This window comes from Nyctibius grandis, chromosome 9, assembly GCF_013368605.1.
Source record: "Nyctibius grandis isolate bNycGra1 chromosome 9, bNycGra1.pri, whole genome shotgun sequence".
NCBI lineage: Eukaryota > Metazoa > Chordata > Aves > Nyctibiiformes > Nyctibiidae > Nyctibius > Nyctibius grandis.
The window spans coordinates 26657643-26685549 of NC_090666.1; the positions used below are offsets into that span (position 1 = coordinate 26657643).

General features: G+C 36.5%; 1 protein-coding gene across 1 annotated transcript in view; it reads left to right on the top strand.

Moving 5' to 3' along the window:
• SPAG16 (sperm associated antigen 16) overlaps positions 1–27907 on the top strand; it is a 430506-nt gene that overhangs the window by 213881 nt on the left and 188718 nt on the right. The window contains 1 exon segment of the mRNA XM_068408093.1: positions 17048–17233. Within this exon segment, the coding sequence (XP_068264194.1) occupies positions 17048–17233 (186 nt within the window).

A 27907-nucleotide genomic window follows, 5' to 3' on the forward strand; every position in this document is an offset into this window, starting at 1 on the left:
AGTAAGGAGCTGAAACAAGGCAAAACTAGCCTTTGTAGGTAACAGTACTTACGGTCTGTGGCCTGTAGATACACGTAGGGGAGGAAATGACATCACTGCCCCAGGAGGTTTCACAAGGGTCATTGATAAGAAAAGCTCTTGTGTTCAAATGAAGAGTAAGACTGGTCAGGCAATCTGCTGTGTAAATCTAAGAAAGCCAAGGAGGAGGAGGAATTAAAATGTCAGCATTCAGCCTTTCTGTCTGGCCACAGAGCCAACCAGACTTATGGTCTTCTCAATGATAGGATCTTGGAGATTACTGTTAATAAGTGGTCCATGAACAGTGAGCTTCAGAAGACTTTTTCTGCTAGTTTTTGAGTCATAAATGCCGAGTTCCACGTTATACATTAAGCAAGGCTGAGACTTAGAAGCCACTAACTGTGCTTTAAGCATTATCATAAGAAAGAGTTGAGACTCAGTGTTAATCACAAAGGTCTCTGTTGGCTGTCAGTGGAATAGAATTATTCTGATTTGTGCCTTGAAATAGAGACTTTAAAACCTAATTCAGGGTTCACTGCAGAAACAGATGGGTTTTGTTTATCCTTTTATTACTATTGATAACTATTAAAGAAATGCAAGACAGTCTGCTACATTTTACTTAGGACTTTTGAACAGCATTTGTATTGAAAAGGCATAATGATTTGATTTCTTAGAGAATCTTGGATTCTCATATAGTTCCACAAAGCCTTTAGTTACCAGATTACATATTAAATTTGACAATGGTTAGAAACTTCTTTTGACTGGCACGATTAATTTTCAGTCATCTAACTGGCTTTATGTAACACATCTTATTTAGCAGACTAGATATTTGTTAAGATGTTTTATCAAACTGAGCTAATACAGGAAGTCAAAAGAAAAAAATGTTGCATTCATTTATTCTGCGAAGAAAAAACTCTTTTAGAAGTCTTTCAGTCAGTTCCCCAGCGTACCGTATTAACTGTGTACTTGGTGTTTTCAAGTATAGCAAAATTTTAATTTCAAAAGTAGCTTTGTTTATTTCAAAATCTTTGGCGAGCTTCATACTTTTTATACAAGGAAACAGTCTTCACATAACATCATTCTCTCTCAGGCCTACAAAGCCTACTATTTTTACTTCACAAACATGTTTGAGTGGGTGGGCATTAGATTTCCTTTGGGATTCTCAATCTCATTATTTTTATCAATAAAAAGCCTCTGCTGGACAAAGGAATAAATCACATATAAATGAAATATGAGAGATTACATGAGAAGCTCAGCTTTTGCTTAGTCTAATCCAATATCTTTGGCCAAACGTCTCAATGTCAAAGGCTTTATAAGTATTCTACAGGATCAGTCTGGCAAAGATAAATCAATAACCAGGTAATGGATTTGATTAAAATTTTTCCCCTTCCACCCACTCCCACAAGCCAAATGTTTCTACCCATACTAATCTCTTCTGGCACGTGTAACTGTTGGTTATTCTTTGTGGGTTTGGGGGATTTATATATATATATAAAAAATATGTTTTATATTGTTTCAGAGGGCTGTGTTAACTATTGCTGAGTATCTATTTTAAGAAAAAGGAATGTTTGTATCTCATTTTATTTTTCTTTAGAGAGATCAGTTCTGCAATGTGCTTTTGGAAAATAGAGGATGATAGTAATTGTAACTTTGCTACACATTTAGCTCCTGGTTTGCTGTGCAGAAGTTGCCTGTTTTTCTGCTATTCCTGCCATGCTGAGGAGCGTTTTCTCACACAGACCAGCGTACCCAGCAGATGTCCAAACTTCTGGAGATTTTCTTTGTTGCCAAATCACCAGGTGTCTCCTTTACCCCAGTCCTTCTGATCTTCTGTCTTTGAGCTGGTTGTATCGACAGACCACGGGCCATCTGGAACGTTTGAATTTAGAAACATTAATAATTAGACCATTAGTGTTCCACAAGGATGTTACCTCTGCTTTAAAGAAGTAGTTTTCCACATCAATAGGAAGACAAAAAAAAAAGTTACTATTGCATGCATTTTGAAGTTGAGTCACAACTGCTTTAATTGTAGAAATTTGTTTGGACTTTGCATCACTTTTTCTGTTTTTAAATATATCCTTCAGTTACCATAACTGTCCTTGAAAGCTATTCTAAACTAGAAATACTTTGCAGGACAAAATGCAACTTCTTTCTTTTATATCAGGAACCTTAAGAGTCTATCATTATATTGATTTTAAAAAGCAAACAGTCTGCAGTTCCATAGTGTGGTTACTGAATAGGCGTCACTTTTCATCCCGAATGACCATGCTTTAATGAAAAACTACCTTTGGCTTCTATTTCTTGGTCAGTGGAAATATTGACTGCTCAAAGTTCGAGTGATTCACTAATAATATCTCCATTACAGTAATTCAGCAAACAGCAGGAGAGAGAAATGCTGATGACAGTTGAAGAGAGGAAGGGGAGGAAGCTGGCTGACAGGAGAAGCAGTCCTCCTATTGAGCAATTCAAATGTATATTTGAAATAATTACAGGAAGAAAATATATTGTAATAAAATGGTGCCCGTTGAAAGCACTCTGTAGTTAGTTTCACAGGTGGCTTTACACACTTACTGAATTTCAAAACCAGTGATTGAAAACCTATTGAAGTTTTGTGTAACACTAGTAAGTAGTAGGAAACCTTTCCAATATTTAAGATAAACCATGACATATTATTTTGAAGACCAAAGATTTTATATCACAGCCATTTTGTTGATTGTCTTGTTTGGTATTTTCTGCTGGTTAGCAACACAGCTCGGATTTTTACAAAGCTCTTGTACAGTGGGAGCTGGTTAAAAGTTGTCTGGAGGTTGGTTGTGGTGTTTTAAGTGCTTTCCTGAAGCCTTTAAGGCACTATGGTAACTGAAACGAAGTAAGGTCTCTTGCGTTTTAGTAATTTATGATAGGATGCTTATACAGATTGTTTTTTCTCTTTTCTTGTGTATTGGTAAGGAGTTGCAGTTGTAAATAGTGAAAAGTGTAGTTGGTTTCTTCATTTGTTTGTATGTTTTCTGTTTCCTGCATGCTAGTTTTCTTTTATGTGGATATATAGTGAGAAACTTTGCTTCTCTTTGTCTTGGTGGAGGGAGAAAGGAAAGTGACTTCTGAAATGTAAATCCTGTTTCGCAGGGCGTTCACATGAGCGTACCTCTGCTTCCAAGCAAGCTACCAAATTACATGTTTTTTCCTGAGTTACCCAGAGTTAAGGCTATCTGAGTGGCAGTTTGCTTTCAGTGAAAGCAAAGACTGTGCTAGGAAAGACAGTTAAAGTGTATGTAAGAGGGCAAAGAAAAGAGTTGGAGGCAATCTGCTTCAAAGGGATGTTACTCAGACTTACAAAAACACCTAGAGAAATACCCATAGAAACATCAGTGACATCAACCCCTGCCCAGCTCTCTGTGCTTGCTGGAGGATGCTCGGTCCCCACTGCCCTCTTAGCCAGATGTAACACCAGATGCATGCACATCCCTCTGGCTCGCTCTGCTCAGAGCAGCTGGTGGTCACTCAGCTGCTGGTGCCAAGTGAAGCCCCATCACTGGTTTACTCCTAAGGAGGAGACAAGGGGCCAGAGGGAAGGACTCAGCCCACGGGTCACTGGCCAGGAATGTCAGAAGCTTGAAAAACGGAAACTGTGATAACACGAAACCCTCGTTTCTGTAACTTTCTACTGAAACAAGCTGTTAATTCGTACAGCTATATGTTTGAGGAAGGATTGCGTTTACCTCACAAAGCAATACCCTTTGATTTTACTCATTATTTTTAATTATGTAATATATTATATTGGATGATATTTCTATACTTTTTTTTTTAGCACGTATATAATTACCAAGGTGGGGTTTTTTTCCACACTCTCTCTCTCTTTCTCAAATAAAATGGAATCCCTGAGAATGTGAGAAGGGATGCCAAAGGATTGGTATGTCACTACTCTAGTTTTGTTTTTGAAACCGTTTAGATATGATAATAGTGAATTCCATTTTGGTCAAATCAAACAATTTAATTTAAACTTGGAATTTCTTAGGGAGTTCTTATAGGGCTTCTGTGGTTTCTTTGGTCTAATCTTTGCCTTGTTCATTTGCTATCTTTTTTCTTCTTTTTTTCTTTTCAGATGAACTACTGCCGTTTTTACTGATTAATTTGTTGCCCCTCCATCACAGATATGAAACAGCTCTTTAAAGCCTCTTTCAGAACACCTCAATCTTCATACCCACAGTGTGTGACCTTGGATACATTCGAACTCCTAATGGGAATAAAAAGATAGCTAGTCCTTGGATAGTATTATTTAAATTATTATTTATCTATCTTATCTTCATAATTTGTTGTTTAAATATTATGCTAGTCTATAAGATAAGTAGTTTTCAAATGTACTGAATGCTTTGCTTACATAGAAATGATCTCATTATTCTTAAATGATTGTCTTGTGTGCTACATTCTCTCATTATCTGAATTTTAGACCTGAAAACAGCCGTATTTAATATTGGGAGCATTAAACCAATCTAATCATATTGGTTGAAAAGGCATTGTGATTATCGATTTCACAAAACAGGCGTCAATTCAATAATATTTTGATATGAATATTTTGATTCTTAGAAATTAAGAGGAAACTTTCTGATCGGCTGTGTGGGTAATTAGATCTGGTGTTTACTTGAAAGAAATAAAATAATTTCTATATGATAATCACTTTGATAGAGAAAGGGAGGAGGAATATGCAGTTGAAATTTCTTTATAGAGAACCAATAAAATGGTATACTTCTAAACCTATTAGTTCAGCTTCAGTGAAGCCATGAATATGTTCTCTGAAAGTTTTGCAGCAATCTGCCTGCTCTTCAAGGAGTTCTTCGGTTTCTTTTCCTACGCGTCACCTTGATTTTCAGTTTCTGCTGGTCCTGGTACAGCTGCTGCCTGGCAGTCACCAGAAGCAATTCAGTTTTGCGGATCTTCAGTTCATTTATTTAGGTTGTGAGAAAAAGATGTTTTTCACTGTGGTGTCTTCAGATTTTCAGTAATTTAGGTTTTCTTCTAACTTCATCGGCATCCCTATTTGAGGATGGGGAGTTGGAATTACAGAGAGCTAGCTGCCTCCTCACTTGGGTTGGTTTCAGTTTTGCTGGTGTGATCCTGTGTTTCTGCTGAACCTGTTACTCTCTATTCAGAGCTGTTGTGCATGTCAGAACATCTCTCTTAATAGAATCTCTGGTGTTATATTTCTTTGTGTGCAATTATAATCTTGATGCCTTTAACATTCTTGGTTCATTATTGTTTTCTTCTGTGCAATAAAGGCAACTGTTTTTTCCCTAAAGTCTGCTACAAGGGTTCTAGTGGAGTAGCTAAGGAGATATCGATGTTTGTTTTATTGTTAAAATGTGCGTTTCCTAAAGTGTAGCTGTTAAAATAACGAACATTAGTGTTAGAGTTGACTAGAGAATGGCAATTCAATTGAGGCAATGTTTAAGATATTTGAATTGGAAATAAACCCCAAATATTTAGAGTGTTTACAAAAATTGAATTGCACTGAAATGTCTCTTTTCAAGGTAGGAGGCTTAGGTTTTATATAAATATCACTTTGAACTTTGTAAAAAAGATTTTAGAAGGTGAGGGGCCTTTTTTATCAGTATGACTGACTTACTTGGTTTCATTTCTGGCTTGAAGTATTTAGGCAGAGGTTCAAATCCCTGTGTTGCCTGTTGCTGCAGGTTTTTGCCATGCCCGTGCCAGTGCTATGGCTAGCTGCTGAGCCTGTCCTCCTCGGTCTGTATCCAGCCACTCCCTTCCAGTCCCTGAACTTTGACAGCTCTGGTGCACAGTGAGCGTGTTTGGAGAACTCGACTGCCAGGAAACTTCATTTCCATTTTTTCTGCAGGATTAATTTTCTGCTAATATAATGCTAATGAGGGGAATGTGTGGCTGAGGAATGCAATGTGAAACCTCATCCTAGTCACGATGATCTATCCAGGACGAAAAATAGCGTTCTGAATCAGACAGAGGGACAACTTGATTACCGGTTTGTCACATTTGAAGTCAGGACCTTCCCTTTCATACAATAGCATCAGTGTCCTTCATTTATTTTGTCTTGCCAAAAATGATCCAACCAGTACAGTTCAGTAGGTGTTGGAATGATGACTACTCACTGGCTGGTGATGCATTACCTTTAATTAGATACTTTAGCTCAAATATACAAGAATCATCCTTGCAAGGATTTAAATATGGTTGTTTTAGTCCTGGATACTATTTAATTTCATTATATATCTGTAGCATTTCCTAATGTGTTTCTTTTGTATTTAATATGTTTTTTTAGTAAACCATGTGGAATTTATGCCCTAACCCTTGGGCAGTATGTTTTGGGATTGATCCATGGAGATTTTGGATTTCCTGGCATGAATCTTGTTTCAAGGACTAGACCTTACGTTACTGCGTTCAGTTGGGTATTACTTCAAAAATCATCGTTAGCATGCGATAAGGTTTAGTGGTTGAAGTAAGGAAAACTTGTCTTGAGTACAAACTCCAGATATGAATTGTACTGTTATTTATTTATTGTATTTATGTATCTTCCCTCAAGGTGTATTGTTGCAGTAATTTGGACAGCTTCAGGTACAAATCAGTTGCAGTAGCACAGGTAGCAGGGGGAGGAGACTAACTGTGAATGAGCATTGGGACCTGTTTGGCAATTGAAGGATGTGGATGTGAAACCATGTTCTGAGCTTGTTTTAATTGTGTTCTTTGTATTTTGAGTGGTGTATGTATAAAATAAATGGGGAACAGAAAGAAAGAAGGCCACAGTATATGTGTCCACACTTTAGATCAGCTTTGAGAGTTGTTGGGTTTGAGTCTTTTGGTTTTCCCCCTTTCTTGAGCAATCAGGTGTTAGACTTCATGACCTCGTGAATGAAAGCTTAGTTTTCATACAAAGCCTTTATATGAAAGGGTGGAAGATTATATTAATTGTGGTATGCTGCTTTCTCTTTTACCAGCCCAGGATTCTGTTCATGTTCAGCGTTTCCATTCCTCCTCCGCTCTCAGACTTTAAATTGTTATCGATCACTGTCTCCATTAACTAATTCCCTGACTATGGTTATGTTCGTATCCCCAGGGTATGGCTCAGTAAGATCAGCAGTTGCCCAAAATACAAGCACTTGGCTAGTGTACTGTCCTGTGTGTTTGTTTGGGCTTCACTGTCGAGATCGTTATGCAGAGTGAGTCAAATATTCTTCCAGGTGCCTGGGAAAACTTCACATCCCAGTGCAGAACTTTCTACAGGCTGCGAAATCTCTATGCTCTCACTGAACTCTCTATGCATATGAATATGCAGCTTAAAAATTATGCTTTGTACAAACATGCAAATAGGATTAATGGCTGTGGTTCATTACTGGCTATTGATTGAGATTAGACATCACTGGACAGCCATTTGGGGATGAGAATGGATTTGAAATGACTGAACCACATCTTTGCGTTTCAGAGGAACTGTGACGCAGGATTATCATTGTTAATATAGGTCATAAATCTGTTCTGTATATGGAATTCATGTATCTGAACTCCTTCCAAACTACATTTTTTTCCCTGCTTCAACAGCCCTTCATTAAAATTTGAGGTTTTGGAGTCATTCCAATGGAGGAAAAATGACCCATGCTGGATGGGATGGGTGTTGAGATTAGGTATCACAGAGTAATAGCACGCTGTTTAATGTATGTTATGGATATTGATTGGTACTATGCATGATTTTATGTGGGCTAAATACAGTAATTTATTTTTAAAATGTAATAGTGTATAGGAAGACTTTAACTTACATTGGCATTGTTTGAGGGAAAGTATCGGAACGATACGGAATAGATACCATTTCTGGAAAATATGGTAGTTTTGCAGTGTTTACTCTTTATAATTAATTTCAGGTAAAATAATTATTTCTCATTAAGTTAATGGAGGAAAATTTACATGGCGATATCCTAAAGCAAGGTGACCCAACTGGACCCAGAAACACTGTTTGCGTTCAGCATAAGCAGTCTTCATAATTCTTGGATTTATCACTGGCTAGGCTCCTATGAGCTCCCTGCTTCAAATAGGATGCCCTAATGCTCCTACCCCTTAGTAAATAGGTGTAGAATTTTGGTGTGGGATGCTGGACATGCACTGGCAGAAAGCTTGTACAAGATAAATCCTTTTTTTGATGGAAAAAAAAATTGTTAAAAAGGTATTTATTCATTGGTCTTACAATCTTGCATCTGCATTGTCTAGTGCCTGCTGTCCTGCTGACATGCATTTTACTACAAGTATTGTAACTAGTTTCTATTTTGTCTTTTAATTTTTATTCCTTACCTGGTGTGCTTCCAAAGCCTCCTAAAAGGCAATTTTGTATGTACTAAAAGCTGCCTTCTACCAGGTGCCTAAATGATTTTAAAATCTCATTTAACCACTTTTAATTACATGACATTGAAAGGCAGCTAACTGATTTTTTTATACGTTAAAAAGACTAGCCTGCAGTGAATGGTAACACACTCAATATTTTTGTGGGGGTACCAAACTAATCTTAGCAAGATAATGGATTTGAATGTAGCAGGCCTGACTGGTCTGTATAGATTGTAACCTGAATTGGAGCAATCTGCTACCTTGTGGGCATAACAAAAACATCAGCATAATGATCCTGAATGCAGAACTATAGGCTGTGTTTAAAGGGGGCCAAAACCTTGAAATAAAGGAATAATTGTGCACTAAGACAGAGAGAAGCTGGTAGGAGCAGTGGGAAAGGCACCGGGTGAAACAGGATTTCTCTGTGTGTGCAGGGTTAGATATGCTGGCTTCTATCATCAGTACTCGGTTCAGAAAGGGAAACTGCTTTAAAATACGGAGGACTTGTTAGGTTGAAACTTGTTTATAAATGACTTGAATTCGTTGTCTGAAAATTCATATATGCCATACTGGGGCTCCTTTTGGTAGTAGGAGCATGTTGTGTTTAAATTATCGCAGATGTGAAACTGTCACTTTTGTGTAGTGTAGCCTCAAGGAAGTTTTAATAAAGAAGGTGAACTTCATTATAACAAAAGATTACTACTTTTATGATGCCTAGTTCCAGTGTCTGTCTTATCTAGAAGCAGTGACAAGTGGTGCTATACCAAAAGTCTACTTTATTTTTTTTTTTTTCCCTTGATGTCACACTCAGCTGTCAGCCAGGTAGAATGGCAGGGGGAAACAGTTATCCTGTCTTGGGTCAATATATAAGCATGAAATATGATAAAAAGATCTAGCAATTAGGTAATGTAGAATGAAAAATTACTTTGAGTTTTGCACTTGGCATGCTATGCATTGACAGTTTTCTGAAGATTTCCAGCCGATATCCTGCGTCATAGGTTTTTACAGGATGGTTGCATTTTTCTTCTCAGCCATGTACCTACATACCATCTACCATCTGTTGGTTACTGCCGTGCTTCCTGGCTTTGAAACGTCTTCATTGCTTTGTAGAATGTCAGTTTATGATTGATTTTGCTTTTTTGAAATTTAATTATTTTTTTTCCCTCGACTTTGATGATAAATGAAGAAAAGAAAAGGTATTTTCGTATTTCTATTGCTGAGTATTCTGGCATTCACCTTCTGTATGAATGACATTTTTTGTCTATTAATAAAACAGGAGTAAAATTGGGCTTAGGAGTATTCTGAAGGATGAAACATTACAATTACTACATAGGATGTGTCTTAGATACATAGTCCATGAGGATAATGAAAGCAACACCCAAAACGACCCATAGATATCAAAAAAACTAGGGGTTTTAATAAGAAATGCCACTGTAAATAATTAATGTGACTCAGAGTTCCAGTAACAAAAAAAAAGTGAACTATATCTCAAGTCTGTCTCAAGGTTACAAAATCTATTGGAAACAAAATCTTTGCTCCTGAGCGTTTTGTTCAAACGCAGACTAAGAACATAAGGATGGCTGCACATGCCAGATTCTTCTGGACCATCATCCTGTCCCCAGCAGTGAGCACCAGGGGATGCCTAGGAACGGATGAGAATAGGAAAGGTATTTGTGAGGTTTTGTCTTAGTACCCTCCTGGACTCTACTACTTATTTCAAAGGTTCTTGAGCCAAATGCAGTTTCCATGTAATCCTTGATGTATTGCTCTTCCAGAACTTTGTCCCATCTTCCTTTGTACCCACAAAGAGTTGGATCCACATCATCTTTTGTCAAGGAACTATGCAAGTCTGCTGCCTGGTGTGGAAAGAAAATCACCTGCTGTCTCTTCAATATTTTTATGGGAACGTTTTAAATAATATGTTGTCCCCAACCTTTTTAAAATTCAGCCCTATTTTCACCTTGTCTGGTGAGAAGAAAATGAGGGGCTATGACAAAAACACACCACAGAAAAGTAGGGCAATAAAGAAGAATTACGATGACTGCACAGCTGAGCAGATGTTTGATATTTCCATCCCTTACATTGTTTTTAGTATCAAATGGAAAAGAGAATGTTTAAATACAGCTCTCATAACCAAAGGTGGGACCACATTGGTAGGTATATACTTTCCTAAGTGTAACTCTCTGGATCGCTGTTTTTAACCTTGTTTCCAATGAAATGGAGCTTACAAGGATGTATCACCTCTCCCCCCCTCTATGCTGCTTCTGCACATGTTCCTTACACCCTCTCCCATGCTCTCTAGTAACTTCTAACCTGCAGGCTGATTCTGACAAAACCAAGACAGAAGTCTAAGGGATCAATCCCTGATATATTTGTTTAATCGATAGCTAAGATGATAGGGCGAAGAGGCCAAAGGTACTTCCATAGGCATTCAGGCTTCATTAGTTCTGTTTTTCATGGAATCACTCATTTTTTCTAGACATTTCCTTTCTTTATCTTTTCTCTTTGGCTTAGCATAAAATGTCAGCAAAATTAATCTTTACCAGTATTTGCATTTCTTCCCTTGGGCTTTGCTGTGCTTAGGGTCTACCTGTGCTAATATTGCAAATGGTATAGTAGCTTTTAGAATTTTGCTTTAGAATAGTTGCATGAATAGAGGTAAATGAGACATCATTTTTCCAATTAAGGAGTTGGAATATTGATTTTAAAGTTTTTCAGTTGCTATGGTAAAAGACTGTTAATCCTGTAACATTTTAGACTGTATGTTTAAAATTTGTTGTTGAGTTGCTGATGCTTATGTTGTACAGTTAAGTTCCAGTCAGATGCTACCTGTTGCTGCAGCTCTTTTAGGACATGAAACTTTAACACAAGTTTTTTTTTTAGTGTTTTGCTTTGAGAACCGTTATTTCACAGCACTGTGTGTAAGGCTTTGCTTCACCACCTTTTGATTTAGACTGTAACTGTCTCAAGAAAGGAGCCATATCTCAGTTTGTAGAATACCAGGCATGTCCACAGCGCTGCCTAAATAATACATACAAATGCTAGTAGCACAGATGTTGCTACATTCACTTAATGCCATGTAGAATGCAGTAACAGAATTGTTGTCTGGTGCACAGTACTGTCCCTGGGAACTGCTAAAAATAATATTCCTTCGATTAACTCTTAAGACGAGATATGTTGGACAGAGAAGTCTACCTTACTATTATTTACCAAATAAACCGTAGAGCAAGATGTACTCTCTCTCTACCAGTATTCACAATAAAGCTGACCAAGAATGCTCGGTGGTTGTGAAGAGGTATTGTTCCAGTCAATGATACAAGGGGTTGAAAGAGGGATGTCCTAGGCAGCTAGAGCTAATGATACAAATGGCTTTATAATTTATTTTGGCTGATGCAAAATGACAATCCTTGTAAAGTTTGAAGGATGGGATCTGTGGTCCTGCTTGGCAGCTGATGTTGTGAAGCAGAATAGCTTGCTAGCTTTACATTGCACAGCCTCTTCAGAGGTAACCTGACTAATCATTCTGGAGTAGCTCGAGGTTCAGATCTAAGTCCATTGTCCAGAAGTAACTCGATCGAGATGCAATATTTGAAGCTGCTTTGACTGCTGATAGTCATTTGATATCTTTACAGGGCAACACTATCAGTGTAGCTACTGCCTCCATTTGACTGCTATTCCAGAAAGGTAATCAGTCACCTGAAATGTTGTAGAGTAACTCTGTGCCAAAGGCTGTGTTGTTGCTGAATATGAACCTTAATTCTATGTCTACAACTCAGGAAGTATTAATGGAGAGGCATCTTGTAGTGAGAATCATAGACTAGTTTGGGTTGGAAGGGACCTTTAAAGGTCGTCTAGCCCAACTTCCCTGCAGTGGGCACAGACATCTTCAACTAGATCGGATTTCTCAGAGCCCTGTCCAACCTGACCTTGAATGTTCCAGAGAACAGTGAAGCTGGAAGAAGGAGGAATATATAATGAAAGGAGATGTGTGTGTTTAGAATATGAGGGAGGAAAGATTTGTTAAGGCTTGAAAAGCTAATGCTTCATCTGCATTTGTGGAACACGGAATTAACATTTCCAAAGTTTTTTTCCACTCTGTTTCTGGAAGGGCAGGTGTATAGCATCGATTAGGAATCCCTGAAATCAGTTGAAAGGTAGAACTGTATGTGTATTTAGTATTAAGGAAAAAGATCTATCCATAGAGACAATGCAGGGGTTACAGGTGTCATAGACTTTCCATTGCCTAGAACTTTCGAAAGTTTTTTCTACACAAATACTTTGTTCTAAACTATACACGCATATTTCGTCCCTTTAGTGCTTTAGTCTGCTAGAAAGTCTAAACAGAAAACCCCCAAAACAAACCAAGCAAGACTGTGCAAACCCAGCCAACGGGGTCCATACAGCACTGTACACAAATGCACTACTACTTTCTTTAAAAAAAGTTATTAGCACCAAATTTCTGAAAGTTGGCAAAGTTTCCTGCCTATATGTGAATGTGTTTCAAGTGACAGAAAAAGACAGGATTTATGTTGTTCTTGTCTCTTGATATGTTGTCTGGTTCTTTGATTTGTTTGGTAAAAAAGAATTAAAGTGTTTTATTATCCTCTGAATTAAAGATATACACACTGCACAGGATTACTTGGAGCTTTCTCTGTTAGTGATCGATCTTAAATTCAAATGGAGATTATGTGTATAGCTGCTGATAATTAAAGCTGCGCAGCTAATATCATATCTCTGTATGTTTTTAATATAAAAATCAGCATACATTTTGTTTGAAAATCAGTCATATGGTAGAGGACTGTGTGGGCATCATAGACTGTTAAACTGGCAGCCAAAATCATTAAAAACATCTACTTTGCCTGATACTTTTTTTTCCCCAGATAATCTGATATCATACGTATAGAGCAATAGTGCAGTAAAAAAAATGTTGCAGCTGTGAATAACAAAACATTACCTCAGAATTTGCGGTGTTTCTTTTATCTCCCTGGACCAAAAAATGCTGCAAATCAGAAAAAGCGTGTCGTTATTGATCAGCTATTAAGTAGATATGATTTTTTTCTAAGAGCAGCATTTTGGTTTAGATGCCTGACTTGGCTTGACATAGCACTTTTTTTTTCATTATGTGTGTATCTGGTTTGAATACTAGTGTGCGGCAAAGATTTCATGACCGCAAAGTACAGGCCCAGTGCTGAAACAGCTCTGGCAGCCGTCATTCCTATGAGCAGCAGTTTGTGCTTCCCAGAAATGCTGATATGAAGTTGATACATGCATAATTGAAGATCCTCAACTGATCCAACTCCCCTTTCTTCAGTGAGTGATGCTTTTTTTTGTGCCCAGGGAATATTAGGGAGCTTGTGTTGCAGGGGGTGGGGGCATTTGGTCCCTCTGTTCCTGAGTATTTTTGCCCTTACTTCCACTGTCAGTCTGTACCTCAAAACTCGTCCTCTACAGGCTACGCTTTTGTTTCCAGTCTCTGCTTTTTTTCTCCTTTGATCTGTAAGGAGTACTAAACCTCATTTGTAACTCTTTCCCCTGCCACAGATTGCCAAATTGAATGCATTTGAACTACCTTCCTGCTCATATCTGTTTTCGGAAAGATTTTCATCACTGCCTGGATGGTGTATTCTTAAAATTCAGGCCAAGGAACCGATTCTTCATGTAGCATTTTGGGGATTATATATTAAAAAATGCATAAGCAATAAATCTCTTTTTGTGATTCACAACAGTGGCAATGCATACTACCCTCTGAATCAATTATAGATTTCATCAGTCCCACTTTATACCTGCTTCTGAATTTGTTTTAAAATAGCTCTTATTTCATAAACGTATAAGGGGTATGATAATTTGTCATTTCACTAATTTTATCTGTCGCCAGAAGTGAGATCTAGCTTGAGTTATTAAAAGTACAAGTGTTTCATTAATAAAAGCAGATTTATTCCTAGCAGCTTGACAAAATTAGGGTCTCCTCCGAACCCTTAGTCAGGCTTCAAGCCTTTATGCTTTGGTATATGTGAAAAAAGCTTCCGAATTATTCCTGTGCAATGTTAAACTTTTTGAGAGATTAATCTCTCAAAGCTTTGTCCTAGGCATGGGGGTGTAACTGCCTTAATGAGGATTATAATGATATTTTCACAAAAAATAGCAATCTAAACTGTAAGTGTTAAAAATAGTCAAAAATTTAGGTAGGTGATATTTCATAATGGCAAGTTCCCCCTTAAGATCTATCAGGTAAATGATGCACATATTTCAAGCTGTCTTAGTAGGTACTTTTACAGAACAATCTGGTGGACATCTATTGGAAAAGGAGGAAAGGAAGAATAAAAAAAAAAAGTTTGACATCACTCCTCCCAGACCTTTTTTTTTTTTTTCTTTTTCTTTACACTACAACAGTGAACTAAATATCTCTGAGTATATTCTTTGGATAAAGTTTTACAGTAGGATCAACCCTTGAGCTGTTTTCAGTTCCTGCAGTTTTCTCTCCAGAGATTTGGAAGAAGGATTTCTACCACTTGTGACAGCATATTTTCCATTATTCAAATAAAAGCAGAGTGTATTGGATACTAAAGGCAAGATCTTCTTACCGATGTTGGTGAGATAACAGCAGAAATTGGTCTGAACACCCAAGGTTAAAATATTTTTGGCCTGTATTTGTGTGTATTATCCCCAAACATTTTTCCTGTTTTTTTTAGTAAACACAACAGAAACCCTCCATTATTCCTGGTATAATTTGGGAAAGCTGCATTAACTTTTTTTCAATATTTTAAAAGAGTTTGGGATGAAGGGGCTGTAGATCAGTTGATCTAACTGAAGGCTGGTAGAAATGATGGAAAGAAGCAAAATTACAGGATACATGGATACATTTGTTATAGTGAAGCATTGGGAGGTGTCAGCATGGCTTTGGAAATCAAGTCTCAGAAATCTGGTAGAGTTCTCTGAAGGGCTTGCTGAGCATGTTAACAAAGGAGATTTGTAAATTCAGTATACTTGGATTTTCAGTAAATTCTTCTTAAGGTCATATGACAAAAAACTCTCAAAGAAGCAAAACTGTCCTGAATAAAGAGGAAATTTATCTTGTGATTTTACAAACTGGTGAAAGGATAGGAATAAAATGTCACTTTCAGAATGGAGAAGTTATTATTTGAGTCCCACAGGGATCTGTGCTGGGACCTAAGTTATTAAGATCTTGGAAACTGGGGAAGAGAATGAGGTAGATGAGTTTGCTAGTTAGTCAGGGTAGTAAAAATGAAGGTTGCATGTGAAGAACTCCAGTCGCAACAGTTGACTTGACAGTGAAGTGGCAGATGAAAGTCAATGCAGATGAATGTGAAGTAATGCACATAAGAAAAAATGGTCCTAATTTTTCATAGATAAGAATGGGTCTAAACTAGTTATTAGTACTCAGGAAAGAAATCTTGCAGCCACTGTGGTCAGTTTTCTGAAAATTTCTGCGTAGTAGTGCCAGAAATGCTAATCAAGAGAATACAGAATAAACCAGAAAACACTACTGTGCCATTGTATACCTTCCTTGGGTGCCTGTTTCTTCAGTTTCAGCTCAAAAGGTGCTGAGAAAGATGGTAAATGTGATCAAAGAGATGGAATGACGTATGAGTGAGTCAATAGAGCAGGAGTCTTCAGTTTTGCGGATAAAATATGAGAGGGGACCTATGATGTCACAATTGGTTTAGAGATGGTGAATGTGTAGTGAGTGTTTACTTTTAATCACAGTATTAGAATTAGAAACACCAAATGAAATTAAGTAAGGTATTTAAGACCCCAAAATTGTTTTTCACACAACAATTAAATTTTGGCATTCATTGGCACAAGAGATTGTGGGTGCCAAGAGTTTGCATATGTTCAAAAATTAATTAGTCATGGAAAAAAATCTCCATGGATGTTTGTTAAAGCACAAAGCTTCTGTCTCAAAGAAATCCTGAGCCAGGGACTAGGTCTGGGAGAGTTTAATGGGAGAATCACTCTACATACTTGTTCTTATTATTTTATTTTTATTAAGAATCCCCTAGTAGTTGTTGTATAACATGTTACTGAATCCAGATGGGCTTTTAGTCTGAAGCCATATGTCGATGCTTAAGTGAAATAGAACTGTACTAGTTTATATCGGAAGATTTGGCCAAAAAATCTGAGTTGAACTATGCATTTTTCATTTATATAACATAATGACCCCAAGAGATAGTGAATGTGTTAAAGTGTTTATACTGAATCAGAAGCGACAAAATTGTCATGCTTAAATAATAATTTACATGTAGAGAATGGTATGGATTTGCGAAAGAAGTGAATATTCTTCCCTGAAGCTATTTTAGTCTATTTTGAAAGCAATTCTCTGGGCTTAAGTTGTTTTACTGATAAACTCATAAATAGACTACAAAAAGTAAGAATGTAATTTTTGGAACCCATATTTACTTTCCCAGGGAAGATAGCTACTTCATATCTCCTTTTCTTTTGATAGCGCATTTAATACATGACCCACTTCATCTATGATGTGTCAGAAAACTGTGTAAAGTAAAAATATTAACGTTTTTAAGCGTAATTTTTTTTCTTCATATGTATTTTAATGTAAAATCAACAATTGCTACTTAACCTTTCTTTCTAAACATAGTTAAATTATTTTGCTGTTTATTGTGAAAAATCTTCACCTATACCCTTTCTAAAAACTGCTCTTTATTTTTATTCCCCATAACAGTGGCACACAACTGGTCACTTCAAGTGGGGATACTACAGTGCGGATATGGGACTTTTCAAAACGTGGATGCATTCTGACTTTAGAAGGACATGCTCGCGCTGTATGGGACTGCTCATGGCATTCATGTGGTGATTTCGTGGCTTCTGCCTCCATGGACAAGACAAGTAAAATATGGGATATTAACAGGTATGGAATTACTGGAGATTCTTTATTAACTGATTGATAGCTTTACTTAATAACCACCGGTTTATGTTTTAGCCCAGTGAGAGATGTCTAGCATCAATTTGTGGACTTCACTTTAAGAACATAGATAAATTAAAGTGAGTGGTGCAAAAAACAGGCTTTGATGTGATTTACTAGATAAAGGCTTTACTAAATAGGGAGCTGGGAAGGACTTAATTTAAGATAGTGCCAAAAAAAAGTATTTGCTTTTATTTGGCATCTCTTATTCTGTGGTGGTGTTTTTTTTTTTAAAGTCAGAGCTTTGTGGAACTTCAATATGTAATTTAAATAAGTAACTGAACAAAAATTTAAGTACATTTTCTATATAGTATTTCTAGCTCATGAGTATGCAACACACTTTAATTTAAAGTTGGACAAGTGGAAATGTATTTTATTCATTATATATGTTTTGGCAAGGTGACTCCTGATAAATAAATCAACCTATACCTCTTAATTTTCCTTATTATCCAGGCAAATGTATATTTTATGAATGTGCTTCTAGAATATTAGTATATTCCTGCTTACCAAGTAATTATTAGTTCCTCAACTTTCTTCAGTTATATTTGAGGTGACATATTTTGATTAATTTACACCTTAAAGGAATGGAATGGATTTATTTTTTTTCAAAACTGTTCCTTCTAGACTCCTGAATGACTTAGGAGTGTTACTGACACCGCTGTACTGTACTAGGTCTGATTTTTAACAACTAAATGTCATCAGTCCACAGACAAGTCTACAGTCTCATAGGTGTTTTCCCTAGTTCTTTATTACCCAGTCCTAATGGATATTTCCATTTCCTCTCAGTCGTTGTCTTCCTTTGCATGTGAATGAGGTGAAATACTCTTCAAGTAGGGAAAGAAGCTTCACTGAAAAAGCAAGGGAGACTTTTTTCTTTCCTTCCTTTTGCTTAGATCACTCCCAGCCCACTGCAATTGCAGTGAGCCCTGGAACTGAGACCTAGAGACCTATTTTAGGAGTGTGCTGGGTGAAGCAGCAGGGAAAACTTGTTTGTAAAAGTGAAGTACCTCTCTGATAAGCATGTATGAGTTGAGATTTTTCAAAATGTTGTAATTCAGCCAGATTTTTTGAGAGCTAATTAAAACTCCATCAGTATCTGATTTTCAAATTGTCAGTATCTAATATTTTTTCAAATTGTGAATTGAGGAAGCATTAAATAATAATAAAAACATCCTTTCATGAATTACTCCAAATTATTTTGGCTAAGTTAAGGGCAGATACTTAAAACAAAAGCTTGAAACAAATATTCAATTTTTATAAAATCATAGAGAAAACAGTTAAAAGTTTGGCAAAGTTCAAGACAACTGAGAAGCGGGTTTTATAACAGAAATTGTCAGACAGTTCTGCTAACAGATGATGCTTTCACCATTAGTATCAGTAATAAGAATTAATGGTCAGTGTTTTGCTTAGAAATGAAAACACTGGAAATCTATTTTATTGTTGCCTCTTTTCTTAACCTGTTGTAGGATTTTAATTTATGGCATATTCATAACCTTTAAGAAATAATACTAAGAATAGCTTTAACTTTATGTCAGAATAGTTTTCAATTTGCATAGGCAAAGGTTTTGTTTAGACATTTTGAAGTATCTTCTCTACTGAGGAAGCTTTTGTAGTCAGAGGAATCAAAGCAAATCTTCATCACCAACCCATGCCTCCCACTCACACTCATTACCAGCTCTCATTTCTTCCTTCAGTGTATCTGATGTGCATTTTGCATTTGAAAATAAGAGAGTAAGGAGCACAGCCATGATGTGAAAGGCTACTTATCAGCATATAATTACTGAAACCTTAAGTCATGCAAAAATCTCAGGTGGCACAAAAACGTGGCATAGTATGCTTGATCCTTATGCCCATGTTGACTAATTCAAGTGAAAAATTAACCCATGCAGAATATACGGTAAAATGTGGAAATAAGGGAAAGCTATTGACAAATTAATCAGGCTGGTAGTTTCCAGTCTGGATTGTTAATTTGCTGATAATTATATACAGAAATGCTATACAAAAGAACCTGCAGTGTATTTTGGTGTGACAGTACTAATTGTCAAGCTAATTGGCTGAGTTTGGCAACACTAATCCTAGATGTTTCCCAGAGTGTCACCTGTAAATTTGTTAGGTGCCTGGAGTTATCTGATACGAATGAAGCCAGCTGTGCTAGGTACCATATTTATATGTAGCCTCCTTCAGACTCCTTTACAGTCTGGGTGTGTGCAATACAGACTGTGGGGTAGGGAAGGTGGAGTAGGCTTACCACAAGGGATTTCAATGCTTAGAAAATTTTTTCTTCCCATCCTCACAGAATATGTGCTTATCTAGTTGTCATCTTTAGACTTCTCCCTCTCCAGGTGCCTGCCAGTTGACACAAGCTCTGAACAGGGGACAGAGCACAAGATAACATACTTGTGGTAGAATAATAATTCGTGATCACAGTTATGCTGCTTAATCTAGTGATTTATTCTTTCCACTAAGAAGAAATTAACATTTTATAAATGAGAGCTGTCTTTCTTCCTTAGTATTACATATTTGGATGGATGACTGCTTTAAAATTGAATGGTCCTGGAAAGCAGCGTATTGTAGAAGGGGAAAAGAAAGGAAGATGAATATCAAAGCTATCACTACCACTTTTCTAAAAGAGATATGTTGTATATAAATGCTACAAATATAAATACATACATTCCTGTAATGGGTGGCAGTCATCTTTTTATTTCCAGATTTCAAAAAGATGCTTTTATATATTTTTTTAATCTGTAAATATAGCTTTTGAAATAGCTACAACAGAGTTCTCTGTGGTTAAAAACTTGGTATTGACAAAGTGGGGAGGCTGTTTGCTATCTTTTATCACCAAAACCCAAAGTGCAACTTTCACAATCATCAAATCCATTATTGGAGTGATAGGAAAATTCAGCCTGCTAATTAGTTGAATTTTGTTTTACTGGAAGGTGAAATTACTGCTGATTTTTTTTTTCATTGGATATTATTCACAAGCTGTTTTCTTTTGTGTATGTTGGAAATTTCTGTCATATATCTAGCCACAAATGGTATTCCTTCCAGGAGGATAATGTGAGGTAGCTTTGTAGTTAACAATGTTCTCCTTGACAACTTTTATGTCCTCTATTTAAAGATACGATCTGAGTTTAAAAATCAAAATAGAAAACAAACAAACAAAAATCCAAGCACCTTCTTCTCTGAAGACACAGACACGTGCTGAGATGCAACCGTGATCCAGGTTACTGAAGAGTTTGAAGGAGTCTGAGTTCTGGTGTTGGAACTTCTTGATGCTTTCTGCTGGAGAATTGGCTGCTATTAAAGGAAATTAAAAAGCAAATGGCATAACACCGGGGCCGGGGCGTGGAGAAAGATAACTAATGTACTTGCCATGGTTAGAAAAATCAAAACCAAAAGCAGCAAAACACATGCATATCTGCTGTCTTCAAGGTTATTCCATCTTCTTAATGATTGTAGGAAGCACCTTGAACACTAAGTGGGGGAAGAAAGGAAGAGGCTTATAATTTGTGAACAGGTTTTTATTCAGTGGATAGCTCAGATAGCTCAGATAGCCAGCCATGTTAATAGCTCAGCAAAGAGTTCCAGGATTGTTTTCTCAGACCATCAATTCAGGACTGTCAAAGTCATTTTGGCAGGATTAATTTCAATTATCCAACTGTAAATGTCGTCAGAAATTTACAGCTTGATCTCTGATATGCAAATCAAACTGAACATCATATATCTCATGTAAACACAGGCAGTTATTTGGTTTTGCAAACATATGCTGTAGACTGTGTGTTAAATGCGAACATTGTTATCAATGTTTTAAGCTTGAGAAATTATTTTCACCAAAGTCAGAACATTCAGAATTTTTTTTCTTCAGTTTATCCATTATGTAGTCATTGGACCAGTTCTCCATTTTTCTCTGGTTTCTTTCAGTAGTGCAAAATATGATGGAATGAGACCACAGGGAAATGCGGTTCTGGACTGTCCTGCCGCAGACCTCAGGGTGAATAACTGTCTGCGAATTGGAGCCATTGCTGATTTCTGTTTGCTGTTTTTTAGTCCATCACTTATTTGTTTTCCTTTTCATTTAACACACTAACTTTTGTCTAGCTCCCTGAAATTTCTCCCATAATCAAAATTTCATGTTAAAATTCTAAAAGATGTAATTGTTTACATGAGTCCTCAGTCATTACTAGTATCCTTTGGTGCCTTTATTCAGGTGCAAATTTAAAAAGTGATCTATTATGATCACTGTTAATTATCCTGTACAACCTGTATAATAGTATATTGTTACTAAAGTATTTATATATTCTTTTACTTATTTCCAAATATATACAAAAATAATTGTTGACACCTTTTGCTTTTTCTACAAGAAGACTGGGAATTTTCACTTCTTTACCTAGTGTCAGATGTATCTGACATAAATTAATTCCTAGTTTATTTAAATATTTCCTTTTGTTCTTAAGCCTACATTAAGATTCTTAGATTCTTTTATAACTTCTCCACTCGGTTGCTGCTGATTATAGATTTATTTCTTCTCATAAGAAGCATTTTAATTTTAGGAAATGTAGGGTTAGTGTACATTTTAAAGAAATTAAGCAGGGATGCATTTTGTTTAATTAGAAACCCCTAATCAACTGTAGCTTTTCTTGGAATGATACCAAGAAATTATGACACTGCACATTTTTTATTATTAACACATTTTGACAGTGTGCAGTGCAAGACATGATTGAGTTGATTTTAAACTGCTGTTAGAGTTTTGTTTGGGGCTTTTTTTTTTGCTTTAGTCTCAATAAAGAAGTTAGTTAATGTTGTTTAAATGGCTGAGTTGGCTAGTCAAACTAGTTGTGTTGTACCATCAGAGCAATGTAAAAAGGCGCAGAGTTTAGCCTAACTTCTCCTGGCATCTTTTACATTCATACTCTGTTCCTTTTTCTTCCTTTTCCCTTAGGCAATGGATAGCTTTTAAATGAAATACTGTCAGATTTGTAGTTATTTTTCACCACACCAAATGTATCCGTATCAGGACTCTATAAAATCTCATTTGAAGAAACTCATAAAGATTGTCTAGTTTCAAAACGGAGCCATACTTTCACATTTTGAATCAGAATGAGGGCATGTAACCAGTCCTTGTCAAAATACCTCTTTTCAGATGACGCTTAACCTGATTTACTTTTCAGTGGGACAGAAGCCACAAGCTCTTCTGGCCAGATACCATGTTTAATTGATTCCAGTAAAAGTGAAGCTAATCTATTTTCAGAAAAGACAAATGTCCTCTAGGAAATTAGAAGGCAGGTAGAAGAACTCAAAGGAAATGTGGAAGGACCATCTTTGTGTAGTTTGTAATGTCGGTCCTGACAGCACATCAGGAAATGCTTGCCATTTTGATAAAGGAGAATTCCCTTTGGAATCCTCTGAGGAGTACTGGAGAGACAACCTGCTATTAATCCCTCAAATCAAAACGAGGCCTATGCCCAAGTCTCCAAATTTATAATTGTGCTAGAGCTCCATAACACATTTTTCATGACCAAAGAAAGTCGAAAACTTAGCTGTTATAATTCCCCGAGAGCCAATTGTAAAAATCAATTTGAAGACGTGAATTATCAAGGAAAAAATGGTATCCAAAGCATAGCTGTTCGGTTAAGGGGAAAATATGGTTTAATCTTCATAATACTGAAACGGATGAATCTTGGAGTACAAAACTTAATCAAACGTGTAGTTTGAATTCCATATTGTAATGTGATTTAAATAAGTTTACAGAGTTAGTACAAGACAACAGGCATTAATAATGAGAAATGTTTAATATGGCCACATATTTTCAAGTCCAAAAAACAGACGAGTCTTACCTAATTCCCATGGAATGCCTAAACTGGGCAAGTAATACAATTATTTACATTTGGTGAAACTAAGCTGAGGGGTGAAGTGCTTTACTCAAGGCCATATAGTGAGTTTCTACTGAAGCCATCATTAAAACTAACTTTCCATTCCTTAGTAACATTAAAAAAAGGTCAAAATGAATTGTCTTCAAACGTTCCTACAGGGTGAGAAGAAAGAAAGTCAGAACTGAATTTTCAGTAATAATATAGATTCAGGAGAAACATGTTTATATGATTTATTTCTCTGTCACTTAAAGGATGCAGTGATAAAGCAATGCTGGACTTGTTTGCGATTGCATAGCAATGTTCAAAGCACACATATACTTTGATAAATTAAAAGCATGTGCTGTTAGTGATATTGCAAAGACTTGTCAGCCATCATGCTTTGTGACACAAACTAATCACCATTTGGGACACAGTAGAAACATGTCTCTGTGGAATTACACTGTTAAACATGACAGGAATTGTGTAGCTTCTGCTGAAATGTTTATGTTGCTGGTTTTTGGCTACGGGTATAAGTAAATCAATGTTCTCTGTGGTTTTTACTGGAACTGTCTGTGGCAATTTAGCTTGTACATAAGAAGCATATTTGAATTTCTTAGTAGTTAAAATGACAATATTTTTTTAAATATCAAAAATATTTTGAGCTTTTTTCTAAAGCATTGAAAAGACAGAAAGGTAAGAGCTTTGCTTTCTGGTTTGTGCTACTGGTCTTGAAATGTACAGCCCTTATTCATTAAGGGAGGGGGAAAAAAATCAAGGTACTACTTTATTTTTTTTTGAACTAGGATGTGGTGAGTGAAGCTGCTTTCTAAAATGTCTGAGTTCTCGTCTCTGCAAATATTTCTAGTAGGTTTATCTGAACTCTACAGTCAGTTACCTACGTAAGATTTCCATCTTCTTTTATGGAAAGATAGCAGAAAAAGTGGCACTTGATTTGCATAATAGGATGTATCCTTTTTTTATCTCAACAGTTTCCTTGCTTCCATTATTTCAGCATCCACTATGGCTTGGAAAAACTTATTATATGTGGTCGGGGTTTTTTCATGTTCCAGTTGCCCTCTGTCAGCCCAGGGATGCACAAATTTCCTAAACTATATATAGTTGGCCAAGCTAGTCGGGTTAGACAGCAGAATGCTTTTGAACTGCTAAGGTAATGTGATCTTCTGTAAGCTGGACACCTTTCTACTTAGTTTACCTTATGTGTTAAAATGCCTCCTAGATTCCCTGACAGCTAGTTCAAGAGCAGGATGAATTATGAAGGTAATGCTTAGGCTTCCTTCCATCAAATCCTAGCCAAACCAGCTAGCAGGTCCAGAAAACTTAGTCCACTTTGATCATGTATACCGTAGTAGGCTCAGGTTTGGTTTTTTTTTTTTTCTCTCTTTGACAATGTGCAAGTTGAATTTCTTGTCTTATTTGCAAGTGTGCAGGTATTATAACTATGGCTTCTGCAAAATACTGTTCAGCTCTTGACAGGGTGTTTCCACTGTCCTACATTCAGTATTCAAATGCAAAGGATCAGCACTGCAGACATTCAGAACATTTTAAGTCATAGTATAGTTTTTCACTACGTATCCAGGCTCATTCTAGTTGTTTTCTCTCTCCTTCATGTTACATTCACTCACTACTGGCAGTCTTTTCTTTACCTAACCTGTTTTCCTAGAAATACTGTCTTACAGTATCTCAACCGAAACAAAAATGAATTGTACCAACAGGGAGTAATTCATACAGCAGTGAAAGCTGTCAGATATTATTACAGAATTCAGTGAAGACAACAGTTCATTAAAATGATGTATTTCAATCATCACAACCATATCCTGTCAGTACCAGTTAGTGCAAATATTACATCTATAGGCTGTGATACATGTTCAAGTGGACTCCTGTTACCTGAAATCACAGTGTGCTGCAACACAAGTAATTGTGGATTGTTTCCCGGCTTGTATCTCCAGTGAATTAACAAGAACAGGAATACATCTTACTATTCATAAGCAGCAGTACTCTGACAGGCATACCCACCTGAATGTTGAACTGCTTTTAGCTGCTAATATCTTCTAGTTTGAAATTAGATGAGTTGGTCGTTTGGTTTCAAAATGCAAGTCTGCTGTAATGGATGCCTTTATACATTTAAATTCCTGTTATTTGAATTCTTGTCCTCTGGCTCCAGGCAGTCTGCAGAGATGTGTGTGTGTGTGATGCTTTAGGGTTTGTTTTTTTGGTTTTTTTGTTTGTTTGGTTGGTTTTTTTTTGTTTTGTTTTTGCTTTGTTGTTGTTGTTTGTTTGGGTTTTTTTGTTGTGTTTTTTTTTTTATTATTTTTTCTTCCGTTTTTTTTTTTTTTTTAAAAGACTTCAGACTTTACATAAAATATTGCATTGCCAGATTATTTTCTCTCCCAAATGCTGGAACTCTAGCTGTCTACCATGTGTATACTGTTAAAGCAAACTACATTAATCTTTGATTAGCCTTAGCTGGAATATGAACACAAGTTACATCTTAATCCTTAAACAATGACTTCTTATGTACAAAAAGGGTCTCCTGGGTCTTTTATTGAAGTTGGAAGACACTGAATTGTGTTCGTACCTTCTTGAAATGTGAATGAATGTCATTTTCAGCCCAACAGTGGTTTCTTAGAGTTTTCAAAAACTTGGGGCCCATTTCTGTCCTAAATCTTAAATTTCCCTAAGTGGTAGGACCACATACATACAATACAATTTCTTTAGTACTCTGTGCAGATTTTTCTTTGAGCCAGATCTCAGAATCTTCAGAGTAGACTTTGAAAGCTATAAAGCTTATATCCACACGATGCAAGTGCTTAAGTCTTTGAACTGTTTACATAGCCAGACTGATGCTTCTCATGAAAATAAGGCGGGGTTTTGCCTTAATGGAGTTGAAGATCAGGATGAAGAAAACAAAAATGTTGGCAATTTCCCTTCCGCACTTCCAATATTCAGAGTATGTTTTCTGATGTGAACTGAGACACAACATCATGCAAAAATCTTCTTCTAGACTGGCCAATATCTTTCTCAGCTAGGAATGCATTCACCATCTGAAAGACAATTTTTATGCATCTATTTACTGAACTCGGAGCCTGCAAAGGCATGTGTGTCTGTGGGAAACCTATTAAATATGTATTAGAATTATCCAGTTGATGCAAAACCAATGATTCTCTTTCAAACATATTTCTGTCACCAAAACACAAATTCTAGATAATAGAGTCTTAATATTGAGACTGCAGTAAAATCTCAACAAAATTTTGAATTATTTAATACAGAGCAGATAGTCATGGACTGTTCCTGTTGCATAAAGGACATGCCAGTTAGCTGCACAGTGTGAACATAGTTGAAGTTATACTTTATCTCTTCTCTGAAGTTCTAAGAAAAAAATAAAAATACTATACGTGATCTTCTGCAGTTATGTTCTGCCGATTAAAAAGCCCTTTTCATAGATTTTTTTTTCATATCAGAGAGTTTGTTTCATAGGAATATAGATCTGAGCTAACTGTGTTTGGAAGGTTAAGATGAAAATAAATATTTGAGGATGCAGTCTGCAATACTAGGTGTGAAGTTAGCAGCTAGCACTGCGGGTTGATGAAAATGTAATTCTAAGTGTCTCAACCTTTTAAGTAATCCTTATCAGGTTATCACTCATGGCTTGACAATACTTTGATGACATATTCAGCACCTACAACCATAGTATAAACTAAGCTTTGCTATGTGCAGCTGAAAATTTTAGTAGTGACTTGCTGGAGATATATTTATCAACAAGATAAGAAGATGTCACAACTTCTAGAATTACAATGCCAGTATTAAAATCTTGGCAAGTACTGGTCTGTTGGTTATCAAATACACCAGTTGGGTTTTTGGGACCAGAATTTGAGATCCTGATTACTGAGCTTGTCTTCAATATGCTTTTAGACGTACTAATATGAGGAACTACTTTATGTGCCTAAGTGTGTAAAGTGAACCGTTTTTGCATTTGTAAGTTTGGGAAGAAAAGGAGGGTAAGATCGTCCCACCTTAATGGGCAGATATCCTGCCTTCTCCTACTGTGAAGTGTTGAGTTGTCAGAGAAGTTGCTCTATTTTCCAGTCCTGTGGCGTCGAGCATTGAAATCTTGCACTCTGTTAGGAATGGATTAGATGTCCTAAAGTTATCTGATTTTCTATCAGACTGAGACCAGATTCTTTTCGGAAGGACTCGGAGGTACATTTCTCAAATTTATTTTGATCAAATCTGTCTATATTGAAAATTGTTGGATGTTGTTTCCATTCATGCTTAAGAGTGAGTAATTTGCTAACGAAATGAAAGTATTTTAAAATTAATTACCTAATAAAGCAAAAGACACTCTCCCCTTGAGAAGTGGGATATATGTTCTGATCTATAAAAGAAGGAACCTAAACCAGGACTTCTATATTTTGTGCATGTGTTTCAAGCTAACCTTTTCCTCTAGCTGTTGGCAGAGGGAAATACAGGTCTTTCCATCTCTATTTTGGAGGAGGGGGATATAATATCAAAATGGGCTTGTAAGAAGAAAGCAGCAGAATGGTGGGAGGTGGCCTTGGGAATTTAGCCCTTCACACTCGCTGTTTGAGTAGTTTTCCTGCTGAAAACACAGAGCCAGTCCCATAGTTTGCTACGATGATGTGAACAAAAATGCTAGCACCTGTACCTTAAATCAGAAGGCCAGGCTGTTTACTCCTTACTATAGCAGCTGCTTATTAGGGAACCTAGAATGATATTGTATTTGTTGTGGCTC